We start from the raw sequence: 14,525 nt of genomic DNA, 5'->3' as shown, positions 1-14,525 counted from the left end.
AAAGTTTTCGCGAAATATCTGCAAAAGGTGTTCAACCCCGCTTCGGTCACACAGAAAGGAGAATCGAACTTAGAGTATAGTCCCTAAATACTGCCGAAGGCCGCCTACTCAGAAAGGCTTTCTCTGCAAAAGGTGTTCAGCCCCTCTTCTTCGGCGCTCACCCCCTGCGCCCCAACTGCAAAATCGTTGTACAAATAACTAAATATTTCCCCATAATAGCCCCATCAGAATGGGTACGTGTACGTCAAAAACGGAAAAGTAGTATATTTATTTAACTTTAAGCTATTTTACAATTCGTATTTTGTACTATAGAACGCGTACGTTCCGCTCAAGGATGAAACTGACGTGTGAGTAGACTGTGTGTGTTAGTATAGAGAGCGTCAGATTGGCAAACCTTGCGTCGACGGACCCAACGAACGTTGGCCAACACTCATCTTTTGACGCACGTAAGTCCGTTAGGGCTGTAATATGCTCTAACATACATTCTGTGGGTGTGGGTAAGGCTCCTTCAGATACATTGTCTACCCATGAGAATGTCACCTTGCTGTAGTCAATCAGATTAGGACAACTACAAGAGTTATTAACAATTAAAATTCAAATTAAGCATTTTTTTCAATATTTCTTAAAAATCCTTTAATGGATGTTGAAAATTTGTATGCCATTCGATAGAGAATTTAATACCTTGAGACATATATTTTTCAAAAATAAATATTGGAAATTTCCAAAGATATTCAAGGATAAAGTTTTAAAAATTATTTTCAATACTTATTCGCCCTGGTGCACCCAAAAATTAATTTTTTTCTGTTCTACAGAGTTTTTCCTTTTAATTGATACCCATATTGTTATTCTACAATGCACCGCATCTTTTTAATATTTTTTTTATTCAATCTTATTCCAGAAATTTCTAAGTCCCTTTAAAAAAATCCTGACGTCAGAGAGAAAAACTATAAATGCAGTTTTACTATATTTGGCCCCCAGTATTGTGAATATATTGATTTTTTCGTGCGTAAAATTAACTGTCGCACGGTATAATCATTTGGGCAAGGACGATTTTACCTGCGGTTTTTTTTAACAAATTATAACAAAAATTTGCTCCGGCTTTTGCTGAAAGGTAAATAAAAGCTCTGTGTACATCTTTAGCGCAAAATCTCAAAAATGCCAAATTTTGAGTTGTGACTATTTTGAAGACGTAGTTTGACTATTGTCAATTAAATCGAATGCTTTGTATTGCATGCGCCCCACGCTTTTCATTTTCAATTTCATAGATTGTTTATAATGACTTTTGCTAAAATTTCAAAATCAAAAGTTATCAAAACAAATTCTATGGGACTGAGAAATATTATTTTCTACTTTTTAGTCCATTTATAAAAGCGTTGTATATTAAAAAGTTTTTTTTTTATATTATTTATTTTCTACTTTTTAGTCCTGTCTGAATAAAATTTTGCAATAGATATTAAAATAATTCAACGATATTAATAGAAAGGTGCACACACATGCATTTACATATGTATGTACATACAAACGAGCACCAATTAATTTTATTTAAAGAAATGGCGTGTCGTCTATTTCCGCTGTAGCAAACGTAGTACATAGGGCGACATCTAGATGTCATCTACCTCGCCCTATTCACTACAGATGTCGCCCTATGCACTATGCTTTTTTATAGGAACTTTTCAAAGCAAAGGTTTTATGGTGTCGGACACACAACATTGAAAGTTTCTGGATCCACAACATTGAAAGTTTCTGGACACACAACATTGCAAGTTATCATCGAGGGCTTATAACGTAAAAATAAATTTTACGAACCCATTTTTATACATCACCTTACTAGTTAAATGCAAAAAATAAGAAACTTATCAAGCTTTCATTAAACATCGAGGGCTTATCTGTGGTCATAAGCAATAATCGCCTAAGAGAAAAAACGCTTTTGAGATTCGGATTGTAATGTTAACCTTATACGGAAAACCAAAATGTTTTCATCTATAACTTTTTAAATAGCCTAGGTAACGATATGAGAGTTTCACATACACATGGAATAGAAGTTGCAGAAAACGATAGCATATATAACTCAATTCTTTCTTAAGTCGACTTAGGCGGTTATTGCTTATGACCACAGATATTCAATACGCTATACCTGCAACTTTTACAAAATTTAGTTTCTGATGTTAGAACCCATGTTGTTGTTGTTGCTGTAGCGGCTACAACAACCCCGCCCAGATCGGTTGGTATCTCAGTCGTTGTCGTCAAGTTCCACTAACGGCAACCCTAGGAAGCGTGCAGCTTCTGCGGGGTTTGCCCATAGGGACAAGGCCGTTAGGGTTGTCGGGTTTTCCGGGCATGCGAAGAGATGTTTCGAGTCATGTGGGGTCTCTCCGCATGCCGGACATTCGTTCGGCACATCCTCATTCAACCTACTCAAGTAGGAGTTCAACCTGCTGCAGTAGCCGGAGCGAAGTTGTGCGAGTGTAGTGCGTGTCTCCCGAGGCAGATGAAGCTCCGTCTCGTCTATGTCCGGGGGTGGTGTGCCTAGAACGGCATTCACAGGTCTAGAGTCTACATAACTCGAGACTGAGTCCCTGTGAATGCCGTTCAGGGCCTGTCTGTAAGCTGTCGGGTCCAGAGGTTGCTTAATGAACCTCTGGACTTCGTCCGTTAGTTCATATAGATGCCTCCTGACGTGCCTAGGCGAGGGCTCCTCTGCAAGCAGCTGTCTGCTTGGGTGGCCACTTCTGTGGCTCCCGATCAGGAACTGCTTGCAGAGCATTATATTATGCTCCTTTACCGGGAGCATTTGCGCCTCGCCGTGCGGGTGGTGTTCAGGCGACATCAAGAGGCATCCCGTCGCTGTCCTGAGTGCGGTGTTTTGTACAGTCTGTAGCTTCGTCCACTGCGTCCTACTAGTCCCTGGCGACCACACTGGCGCTGCGTAGTTCAAAACCGGCCGGCCTATTGCCTTGTATGTTGCCAGCAACGTTTCTTTGTCTTTGCCCCAAGTACTGCCGGCTAGCGACTTGAGGACCTTGTTGCGGCTCTGTACTTTATTGACAATAGCGGTGGAGTGCGCAGAGAAGGAGAGCAGGCTGTCGAATGTTACTCCGAGTATTTTGGGGTTATTCACCGTCGGAATTGGTGTGTCGTCGACGTGAATCCCCAGCGGTAGCCTGACCTCCATCGTCCAGGTTGTGAACAGGGTCGCGGAGGATTTCGTAGGGGAGAGGGCTAGACACTTTGCAGTGAAGAAGCGAGAAAGTTCGGAGAGATAGCCGTTTACTTTCGAACACAGGTCATCAATTCCATTCCCAGTCGCCATGATCGAGCAATCGTCGGCATAGGAGACAATCGAGACTCCCTCTGGTGGTTGAGGGAGCTTTGAAATATAAAAGTTAAACAGTAGCGGGGAAAGGACACCACCCTGAGGAACCCCCTGTTTTATTTTTCGCTGCTTACTCGTTTTGTCTCTAAACATTACCGACGAAAGTCGACCACTCAGATAATTTGCCGACCACCGTTTGAACCTCTGTGGGAGAGAGGAGGCCTCTATATCTTCTAGAAGCGTGGAATGGCAGAAGGTGTCAAACGCCTTTGACAAGTCCAACGCTACTAGAATCGTTCTCTAACAGGGACGGTTACGGTTAAGGCCACGAGTTATCTGAGCGTTTATGGCGTTAAGTGCTGTTGTTGTACTGTGCACTTTACGGAAACCATGCTGATGCTTCGCTGGGGTCAGGTGATTTGTGAAGTACGGGAGTAGCAAGGCCTCGAGTGTCTTCGCTACCGGGGAAAGGAGTATAATCGGACGATACGAATCTCCTTTGTTGGCAGGTTTCCCCGGTTTGAGCAGTGGGACCACTCTCCCCACCTTCCAGATGTCTGGGATGATGAGAGTGGCCATTGACAAGTTCAGGACCTCCGTTAGGTACGCTACCCCCGCAGGACCCAAATTTTTCAGCATCAGCATGCATATTCCGTCGGGACCCATGGCTTTGGAGGCTTTCGCCTTCCCGATGGCCACCTGAACTTCACCGCAAGTGAAAGCAAGGGGGGCACAAGTTGTTGGCAGTTTGTGCAGCCTTCTGGTCACTCGACGCTTGGCTTTGTCCACCGGAGGATGCAGTATGGATTTCCCGGCTAAAAAAGCTCGCGCATCGCTCCGGGTCCGACGAAGCATGGTCGCCGAAGGAAATTTCGACTCTGTCGTCGTGCTTCGTCGGATTAGACAATGACCTCACGGTTGACCAAAGCTTGCTCACACCAGAGGTGAAGTTACAAGTCTTCAGATGCTCCTCCCACTTCTTCCGCTTATGTACGTTTACAAGTTGCCGAATCTCCGCGTTGAGATCCCTGATACGGGGATCTCCGGGATCGGCCTGACGAAGGCTATCACGCCCATTGTTGTTGTTGTTGTTGTAGCAGCATACAAATTCCCCAAAGACTTTTTGGGGAGTGTTGCTGGAGTGACAGTCCTTGGCCAGATATAAATCTGGGTCGTTCCGGTTACGTAGACCCGACTGTCGTGGGAACGCTATCACGCCCATCAAGGTCTTTACTGTCATCACTGACATTAATTCTAACTCTGCCATCCAATCGTACATTCCACTACCAAGCTATTTATATGATTAACAATAACATCATCGATTTCGCATGCGTTAGTAGCGCAGTAGGAAGCTCTGGACTAGATTACAATTCCCCAAAGCAAGGTTTCGTTTTTTTTCAAATTTCGGTATTTAATTATTTCTATCTGGTATTTCGATCAACCCTAGTAGTATTTCATATGCCCAACTTTAGTTCGTTTAAATAGGTTGCATATATTCTTCTTGTTCCCCCCACACAAGCAACGGAACATTCGGAAACACGTATTGACTTGTTGTATTCCAATGATAACCGAGTTATATGCCAAAAGGTCGAGGATCATAGAATATCTGACCACGAAACAATAATGTTTCGACTAAATGTCAATAAACTTAACCCACTTGCTAAGGAGGCAGAAGTAATATCCTGGGAGAGATATAACCCTGAGAACTTAACAAGTTTACTAAGGCAGTGCGATTTCTCAAACTTAAATTTTTTCGATGCTGACGGTATGGTGGAGTATATTACTCACTGCATTATGTGGGCCATGAGGCAGTTGACTTACTCAAAAATAACTCGCATTAGGCAGAGGAACAAATGGTATGATAGGCAATTGACAGAGATGAACAAGTATAAATCTAAATCCCATGAGAAAGCAGTGTTGTCAGGGTACTGGGGTGAATATAATTTAGTGAGAAGCAGATATAAGAAAATGGTAAGGTGTAAAAAAATTAAATACTTAGAGCATAAGGTGGAAATAAATAAGGGTGACAGCCGACTCATGTGGAAATACTTAAAGGAGGTAGTCAATAACACGGAGGTCAAAGAAAATATTGGGGAAGTGATAATAAATAACACCAACTACGTAGACAGCTTTGAAATTGCGGAAAACCTAAATAATTTTTTCGTGGACAGCATTTTGGAAATACATACCAATATAGAGTGTGTAAACTATGATTCTTTCGAGCAACGAGCTCCCACAAGTACGCTAAAATTTGAAGAGGTCTCAACGGAAGACATTCTTCAAATTGCCAAAAAATTTAAGCGGAAAATTGGGGGAAACAACCTACTTTCTGAAGGTGTTATTAAGGACTCTGCTGATTATATGGGATATTTCTATGCCCTACTCATAAATAAGAGTCTCCAGACAGGATCAGTACCGGAAGAATGGAAAATTTCATCAATAGTGCCCGTCAAGAAAGTTAGAAAAACGGTTAAAGCTGAGGAGCTTAGGCCCATCAATACTCTCCCTAGCTTGGAAAAAATGCTAGAAACCGTTGTGAAAAACCAGCTACAGTACTATGTGGAATCCAATAAAATACTCATAAAAGAACAATCTGGATTCAGAGCTAAACATTCCTGTGAGACTGTGCTGAATCTGGTGCTTTCTCAATGGAAAGAAGATCTGAACAGACACCTTAATGTAGTGGCAGTGTTTATTGATCTTAAAAGAGCATTTGAAACCGTTGATAGGGTCCGAATGTTGGATAAACTAAAATACATTGGTATAAAAAACACTGAGCTTGACTGGTTTAGAAGCTTTCTGTGTAATCGTAGGCAACAAACAATAGTTAATTCAAAGAGGTCTAGTAAGATAGCCGTAGACATCGGATTACCACAGGGCTCAGTTTTGGCACCCCTACTCTTTAATATATATATAAACGATATTAAAAGTTCTCTCAAACATTGTAAAATAAAACTCTTTGCGGATGATGCCTTGTTAACGATCAGTGATAGGGAACTACCAAATGCGATTGTCAAAATGCAAGAAGATCTTAATTCTTTGTATCAATGGCTGTGTTCAAATAAACTCAAACTGAATGTGAAAAAGACTAACTTTATGGTATTTTCCAGAGCGGCAAATGCTGACTCCATAAGCCGTGAATTAAAAATCAAAGATGAAAATATCGAAGAGGTGAAAATTGTCAAGTACCTAGGAATATACATAGACAACAAACTAAAGTTTGATGAGCACGTTGAGTATACAGTCAACAAGATTGCTAAAAAAATTGGCCTTATAAAGAGATCGTGTAAGTACTTGGGAAGAAGATATAAAACGTTGGTGTACAGGTCAATAGTAGAACCGCACTTTATATACTGCCCCACGATTTTCTTCCTAGCGGGGGACTCCCATGTAGATAAGCTGCAAAAAATGCAAAACCGAGCGATGAGATTCATCCTCAACAAAACGTATGACACACCAACAAGATGTATGCTTGAAACCTTGAATTGGTTAAGCGTGAAGCAACAAGTTTTTTACCACGCTATGAAATTTGTGTACAATATTAAGAAGGGCAACCTGCCGGATTATCTTAGCGATAATCTCCGATATATAAATGAGACGCATACATATTTGTTGAGAGAGAATAACAGCTTCAGACTCCCGAAGTATAGAACAGAAGTGGACAAAAAAAATATTTTCTATAAAGGCTTAAAGTGCTTCAATGAATTACCAGAGGCTATAAAAAATTGTGATACTATCACTCTTTTCAAGCGGCTGCTATTTGACTATTGTAGAACGCAGCCTACAAGATAGTGATGTATCAACAATAGCGTGGATTGGAAACTAGGCCTTTCCAACCACCAAGATATCGAGACTAGGCGGATCGGAAACTCGGCCTTTCCGACTACCTAGACCCTTAGATAATAAACAATAAACGAGCGGATTGGAAACTAGGCCTTTCCAACCGTTAACCGTCACGAAAGCGCGACTGGGTGGATCGGAAACTCGGCCTTTCTGACCACCCAGGAGATATCAATAAACGGAGTAACCCAAAAAGAATAGCGCGGATTGGAAACTCGGCCTTTCCAACCGTCTACATAACTTCCAGGAAATTGCATGCGTGTATAATGACATAAAATAATTGCAGTGATAAAGAAATAATATTATTTAAAAATTTCTGTAGAGCATTTTGTATTTTGTATTTAATATTTAATATTTATATTTTAAATCTAAAATCTAATTATAAGAATGTTAAATCTTTGTTGCAATATAAGTCTAACAGACTGTAAAAAATAAATAAATAAATAAATAAACTCCGCCGTCTCCTCTGAGCCACCTGGTTGCTTGGATTTTCGTCATCTCGGCAGTTTGTTTGGTTTGCCCCCTTTGTATTGCTGTTGAGCGCTGCAAGTGCATTTACTTAGAACATTAAGCAGGCGGTCATTTATTGGCACAAAAAGTTAAAGTGACAACAATAGCGTAATTCACGACGTTTTGTGTTTGGTCTTGGGAATTGTAAATATTGTAAGTTATTAAGTAAATTACGTGGCCGCAGTGGTGTAGTGGTTAGCAGCGTGCGCTACCATTCCGCAGAGCCTGGGTTTAAGTCTGGTTCAACCCAACATCAAAAAATAAAAAGAGTTTTTTTCTGATAGCAGTCGCGCCTCGGCGGACAATGGCAAACCTCGGAGTGTATTTCAGCCAGGAAAAATTACTTCTCATAAAAATACAGTCGCCGTTCGGAGTCGGCGGAAAACTGTAGGCCCCTCCCCTAGGTAATTCACAAGTTATCATATTTCTACTATTTATAAGCTAACATTTTACAACAGTATTCAGTCTTTTTTGCTTTGGGAATAAAGCAAAAACTTTGTTGTTAAAAATAAAACTATGTATAAAGTTAGGCATTTCTATTATTGGTTTTTGACGTATGCATGTTTCTTGGTTGTAAACCAATTTAAACCGGATAATAAAATGCTTTATTTTAGACAAAATCATAAATTTTAATGCAACCTTTAAATATAAAGTGGGCTTTAAAGTTACAGATTACTTGAGAAAACGGCCCTTAAGCATATAAGACGAATATGATGACTTCATGCACAGAAAATGAGAAAAAAGTCTGCTAAATATATTTCTTTCAACACAAGATTTGGTAACTATAACTCAATCATGTAACGATAACCAAACCATTTGTTGAGAGAAACATTGTTGACGAAACTAAACCCTTTCTCAGTGTAAATTACTATAACAACATGCATGCAATTTGAAGTGCTCAGAACTCGTTGTTTATATTAGGGGCATTCTCCCTGCACGGTGCACGGATTGCACGGTTTGCAAAGCTGTCCCATACGAGAACCGGTTTTTTCCGTGCAATACGTGCGATCTGTGCAACATGCGAGGGCTTTGCAAGACTCGGAGGATACCCCTATTGTGTATTGTGCCATACAATAAAAATCACAATGCAATTTCTTTATTTAAAAAAGAGCATGAATGTTTGATGGGATCAGTGATGTGATGCAACCAAAATCATTGCAATCACATGTGCCTACAATTAAATTGATTTTAGTTTTTACAATCAGAAAAAAGCAATCAATCTTTATTGTAGTCCTATTAGTAGCACAATCATTAGTTGCGTTTTCGTATTCTCCAGCAAAAAATAGGTGCGTTCGACAAGTCAAAAATTTGTAATAGTTTTTCCAAATTTTTACTGGATGGCGTTCGATAACGACAAAAAATTATCCAACACACAAAAATTGAGAGAGCAAGCGTTCATTTTGATGCAAGAGAAGCGTTCATTTTGTACTGGCAAAATTTTAGTCAGCAAAAATTATCCAACACGAAAACATATGATCACAAAACATATGGTTGTAATTTTTGTAAACAAACAAAATTGCATTTTCCGAGTTTTGGTATTTATATGCTTTTTGGCTTCCTGCTATGTGACTTTATGATAGCGCCAACTAGTTTTTACTTCTAGAAATGTTCCTGGCGAACATTGAACGTTCACTTTCCTTTTTTCTTCTATGGAGGCAACATGAATTTCAGTTTGTTTACAAATAAAACATAAACAAAGTCAGCTGGTGTGTCTTCTTCTTCCGGTTTTTGCAAGTAATGGCTAATTTCCTGTTCGTTTACTTTTTTGCTTTTTCATATCTTTGGGAGAGAATTTTGGCTTACTCTCTTGATTTTGATTGTTGGCTGGTGTTGGCTAATTTTGTTATCGAACGCAACTATGGCTAATTTCCTGTTCGTTTACTTTTTTGCTTTGTCATCTCTTTGGGAGAGAATTTTCGCTTACTCTCTTGATTTTGATTGTTGGCTGTTGTTGGCTAATTTTGTTATCGAACGCAACTAATAACATTAAGCAACATGCCATCAGCTGTTTTTCTTACTAGCAAATAGTTGCTAGTACAAATTTATCCAGTAAAAATCAAGTAAATCTTGCAAGTTCAGCTGTAATTTTCGCTCTCTCAATTTCCCCTCTTTTGCTAGTTTCTTGCAAGTTTTTGCGTACGAAAACGACATCCAGTAAAAAAACCAGTAAAATTAGTACTGGATTAACTGGATAGTGCGTACGCGAACAGGGCTATTGATTGCAAAAAAAAATTGATTGTAAATTTTTACAGCTCTGCTGTATTGTTGCCACGCACAAATTTTTTTCCTACTAAAAGCAACCAAAATTTTTTTTTAAGTTTTTAATTTTTTTTCCAATGTCAAGTTAGTCATTACCTTCAAACCTTTCATGTCCCGAAAACAACTGTTACGCTGTTGTGAGCTCCCAGGTAGTTCAAAAGAGTTTTACAGCTTTCCATAAGCCTTGATGCCGTTTTAAAAGAGTCTAAGGCCTTCAACCCAGCCTGACTATCCGACATATTCATTCCGGTCACATTTGCTCTTCTACGAAGAATTCCGCCTGGGTAATCGTTGGGTACGTGCCTATTGGCAGACTTTCTTGGAATTCTGGTCCAAGTACACCCGACACAGTACTCCCGCCGTCCATCTTCGATGTGTTGGGGGCTATCTTAGAATCCATCGTAGTCCGATTTTTCGTGAAATCTACGATAATGCGATCACTGAATCCGAATTGCTACGAACATTTGTATTCAAAGTATACGCTACGTTCTTATCTATTCGGATTTAGTGATAGCATTTTCGTAGATTTCACGAGAAATCGGACTACGGTGGATTCTAAGATAACCCCCAACACATCGAAGATGGACGGCGGGATGGATTCTGTGATAGCCCTGATTATAGCTTCACAGCAGTCCTTATATCGTTTGTAGAAGGATAACTCGGGATCATCCAGGACTGATTTGAGAACCTACAAATGACTCCAAGATCTCCACTTTTCATTCTGATCGTATTTGGCAACCGTTGGTCACTCCCGCAGGCATCTTTCGATCAGAATAAACAAAGGAGGAATGCCTGTAATGACACCAAGGTGCGCATAGATCGAGTTATAGCAACGCGGACCAGTCGGTGCAGTTGCTCAATGTGGCGTTTACTTACTTAGCTTTTTGCCACAGGGCCAGGGCCGCATATGTAACAACGGGTTTTACTGCCGTATTGAAAGACCAATCTGTTAGTTTGTGGATAATTTCCAAGTCTTATCATGAAGACTCTGACATGCACAAAACGCACTTGTAGCCTTATTTGTAACATTCGAGAGATGTGTGTTCCAACTGAGCCTTTTGTTAAGAGTTATCCCTAGATACTTCGCCTCTTCTGAGAACTCAATTTATGTCCCTGCCAAGGTGGATCTATTCAAGTTTACTTTCCTTATTTTGGTAAATGGGACAATGGTGGACTTCGGTAGTTTCATTGACAAGCCCTTTTCAAGGTTGCTAAAATGTTTGGAGATACATATTTTCTTTTTTTGGCAAATAACTATTTTTGTCGTGATCCAATCCAATCAAACCTACCTACCTACTAAATGGAAATAAACCCACCGATTTTGATAGAGAAAGCTAAAATTCTCTAAATGAGTATCAGCCTAAAAGTATGTAACATGGTTAGCAAATGCTGGAATCCGGCTGCTGGCTGAGATCCGGTCTTTTTGGTTTGTGTCACATTATAACAAGGCAGTACGGGTTGGTAGCACTGACAAATGAATGTATACACAAACATATATTCTGCCATTGCTTCTTTTAACTTGCTTCAAATAAATGTCCGTTCCTTTATATTTAATTTGTTTAAGTGAGTATTATTTCGTTTAAATGTGCTTCTCCTTATTTAGTGAGTTCATTTTTATAATATCGTATTCCTCTTGTTAGTGGTATAAAATTAGTGCTGTCAACTCCTATAAGAACGATCCAGACCATTTGCGTGAGAAATGATCATGATACTGAGCTGGATAACCCAAATAAACACAACTATTACCATTTTTCCACGCCATCCTGAATTACGTTGTTCGCTCCCCCAGTTACGATCACCCCATTCTCACGTGCACATTCTTAATTCGATTTGACAGTTCTCTGTCTCTGTGTTTTGATTTTGTTTTCCTCGCTGCAAAATTTATGCAAAATGTAGGTTCTTCCTAGACAAAAATTAGAGGCGGCACCGATTTATTAGCAAATCGCATGGTAATTGGATCTGAATTACCAACAAATGAGGTAAAGGTGAAATTAGTCGAGAACGTAAACCTACCGGTACGTAAACCCGAGTCAGCTGACATGATCTGTATTACCAGAGCGCCTTGTAAACGAAAACTCAACACCGCAGAATTTTTCTGTAGTTGTAGCCCGTAGCGCAGAAATCTGCGGAATTTATATTTTTCCGTGTCAGTGATTTCTTCCTTCTATAGATGGTTGCCACTTCGTCAGTTTTACAGATGGTAAAAAGTTATAAGTTCCTATTCAAAATACGTTTAAAATATTTGAAATTTACCATCAAATGAGCTTTTTTGTTGAAAAATAAGTAGTTTATGTATATTTAGCTAACATCTATTATAGCATGAAAAATTGTAGTTGAAAAGTTAAGTGTATGAAAATGCATTGATGAGTGGCAACACTGTAGTAATCGACAAAATTCTGCGTATACAGACTGCGTTTAGGTATACGTTCTGCGTTCTTGACTAATTACAGCTTAAGACTGTAGGCCGCTCCGTTTGTGTAACAACATCAAGACGTGATCAAGACGCACACCACAGGTTGGAGGAGAAGCTCGGCCAGACACTTAGCATAAGTGTAAGCGTCAGTTTAGTTGGGCTCGCTTGAAATATGTACATGAAGTTCTATGGAGTTGCACACACTACACCAACTTAATCGCTCCGACTACTTAGTTGTGGTGGAATGAAAAGACTAGCGAGAACCCCATCCAAAAATCATCTAACATATTAATGCTCCAGTGATTGTGTGATCTGTCGTCATTCGTTCATCGCATCTACGTACATAAATACATATGTGTATACATTTATACCAAATCCACTTGGCTAAAACTTCGCTATCCTGGCTACAAGGATAAATTGATACGAGACATAAAACTAGATTAAGAAGTTTTTGTTTGTCTGTATAGGAGTTAGCCAAGAACCACAGTATTAGCCAAACTTTTTTGTCAATCACCGTGGTAAACTACATTAAACGGCTTCTAAAGCAAACAAATTTAAATGAATGGCGAATAATTTTAAAATGGCAATGACCCCAGTCCAGAATGATATTTGGAAACTTTGGTGTCGCCTCTGTGCCAAGGAGGATGCAAGAAATATCAACTTTTTCCAAGAAACTAATGGGGCAGCGGCAGATACAATCTCCAATTATAGCAATATTGTTGATTTTATTGGGAGGTTTTTTCGGATTCAAGTAAATATTAAAACACATACATACATAGATTATAAAATAGATACTTAATTCTATTTTGAAATTTGTTTAGATTGAAGAGGACCACGACCCACCCCATTGGCTTTGTAAGGAATGTTTTTCCTTAGTTTCAAACTTGATTTACTTCGCGGATCGTGTACAAAGGGTGCAAAATATGTTCAAAGACATAAGAAATATAAGCTACAATCAAATACTAAACTTTCGAGAAATCCGCGAAAAATATAACTTACTGGGCAATGAGCTATCTATGTTAAAGTCTTTGGATGCAAGACCCACAGTTGAAAACATATTTGTTACCCCTGAAATAAGGGTCCAAAAAACCTGGGATAATGTTACGAACAATGAAGTAATATCGGATGAAGTGAAAAGTGGCGTACTTTTGGATGAAGGCGAAGGTAAAAGCGAATTCGAGGATCCTATTGCTGAATTGAGTGAAAGTTTTTGCATTGATATAGAAGATCATGATTCTAGTAATAACACCAGTGGAAATAAAGAGGTAGACAAAGTCGAAACAAAGATTAACCAACAGTTCTCAATAAAATGTGGTTTTAAAAGGCATGATAAAAACCTGAAAACGAGGTTGTGCAAATCTGAGGGGAAATCGATGCAGCACAAATACTTCTGTAGCGACTGCTCAATGCACTTTCATCGAATTGGAAATTACAAAATACATATGAGGAAAAAACATGAAATGGTCGACGAATTGGTTCCATTCACATGCCCTCAATGTCCTAGGACTTTCAAAACAAGTTCGAAGCTTGCTCGCCACATTAAAACTCATCGACCTATTTCCGAAAAGCGTATCTTTCCGTGTCCACAATGTGATCGAAAGTTCGTAACAAAGGATTATGTATTCCGACATATACAATTTGTACATGAGGATATACGCCCATTTATTTGTGAGGAATGTGGAGAAGGTACACGCACAGAAGCAACTCTACGAGACCATATGCTTATACACACGGACGTTGCACCTTTTGAATGTGAAATATGTAAAAAGGCGTTTAAAAATCAGTCCCGTCTGAAGGTGAGAAATACTCTACTATGTATATGTGTAGTGAAATTATGTTCGTCAATCTTTTGTACGCACATATCTAGAATCACATGGATATACATAGTTCCAATAAACACGTCTGCACCGAATGCGGCTTACAACTGAACTCACGGGAAACTTTAAATCGTCATATGCTCGTACATTCCGATGTTAGGGGTCATAAGTGCGATTATTGCGGTCGCGCGTTCAAACGAGCAAAAACGCTGAAAACTCATTTAATACTCCATAGTGGCCTTAAGCCATATTCTTGTGACTTTTGTGATAAAACATTTGCCACTGGGCCAAATTGCCGCACTCACAAGAGGAAATCACATCCGGAGGAATTTGCGGCAACAGAGACTTCTGGAGAGAAAACTTACACGAAAAA

At 39.5% G+C, this 14,525-nt stretch overlaps 1 protein-coding gene across 1 annotated transcript; it reads left to right on the top strand.

Moving 5' to 3' along the window:
• Positions 1-12,357: 12,357 nt before the first annotated feature.
• LOC118736375 (zinc finger protein 626-like) lies at positions 12,358-14,523 on the top strand (the record flags this gene model as incomplete). The annotated part of the gene is made up of 3 exons (XM_036466470.1): positions 12,358-13,086; positions 13,157-14,131; positions 14,203-14,523. Coding segments are annotated over exons 1-3 (1,485 nt in total), but the record flags the coding sequence as incomplete, so codon positions are not given.
• Positions 14,524-14,525: the final 2 nt, after the last annotated feature.

The sequence above is a fragment of the Rhagoletis pomonella genome, unplaced genomic scaffold, assembly GCF_013731165.1.
Source record: "Rhagoletis pomonella isolate Grant_MI unplaced genomic scaffold, Rhpom_1.0 Rhpom_scaffold_00003, whole genome shotgun sequence".
Taxonomy (NCBI): domain Eukaryota; kingdom Metazoa; phylum Arthropoda; class Insecta; order Diptera; family Tephritidae; genus Rhagoletis; species Rhagoletis pomonella.
This window is presented reverse-complemented; position numbering and strand designations above follow the sequence as displayed.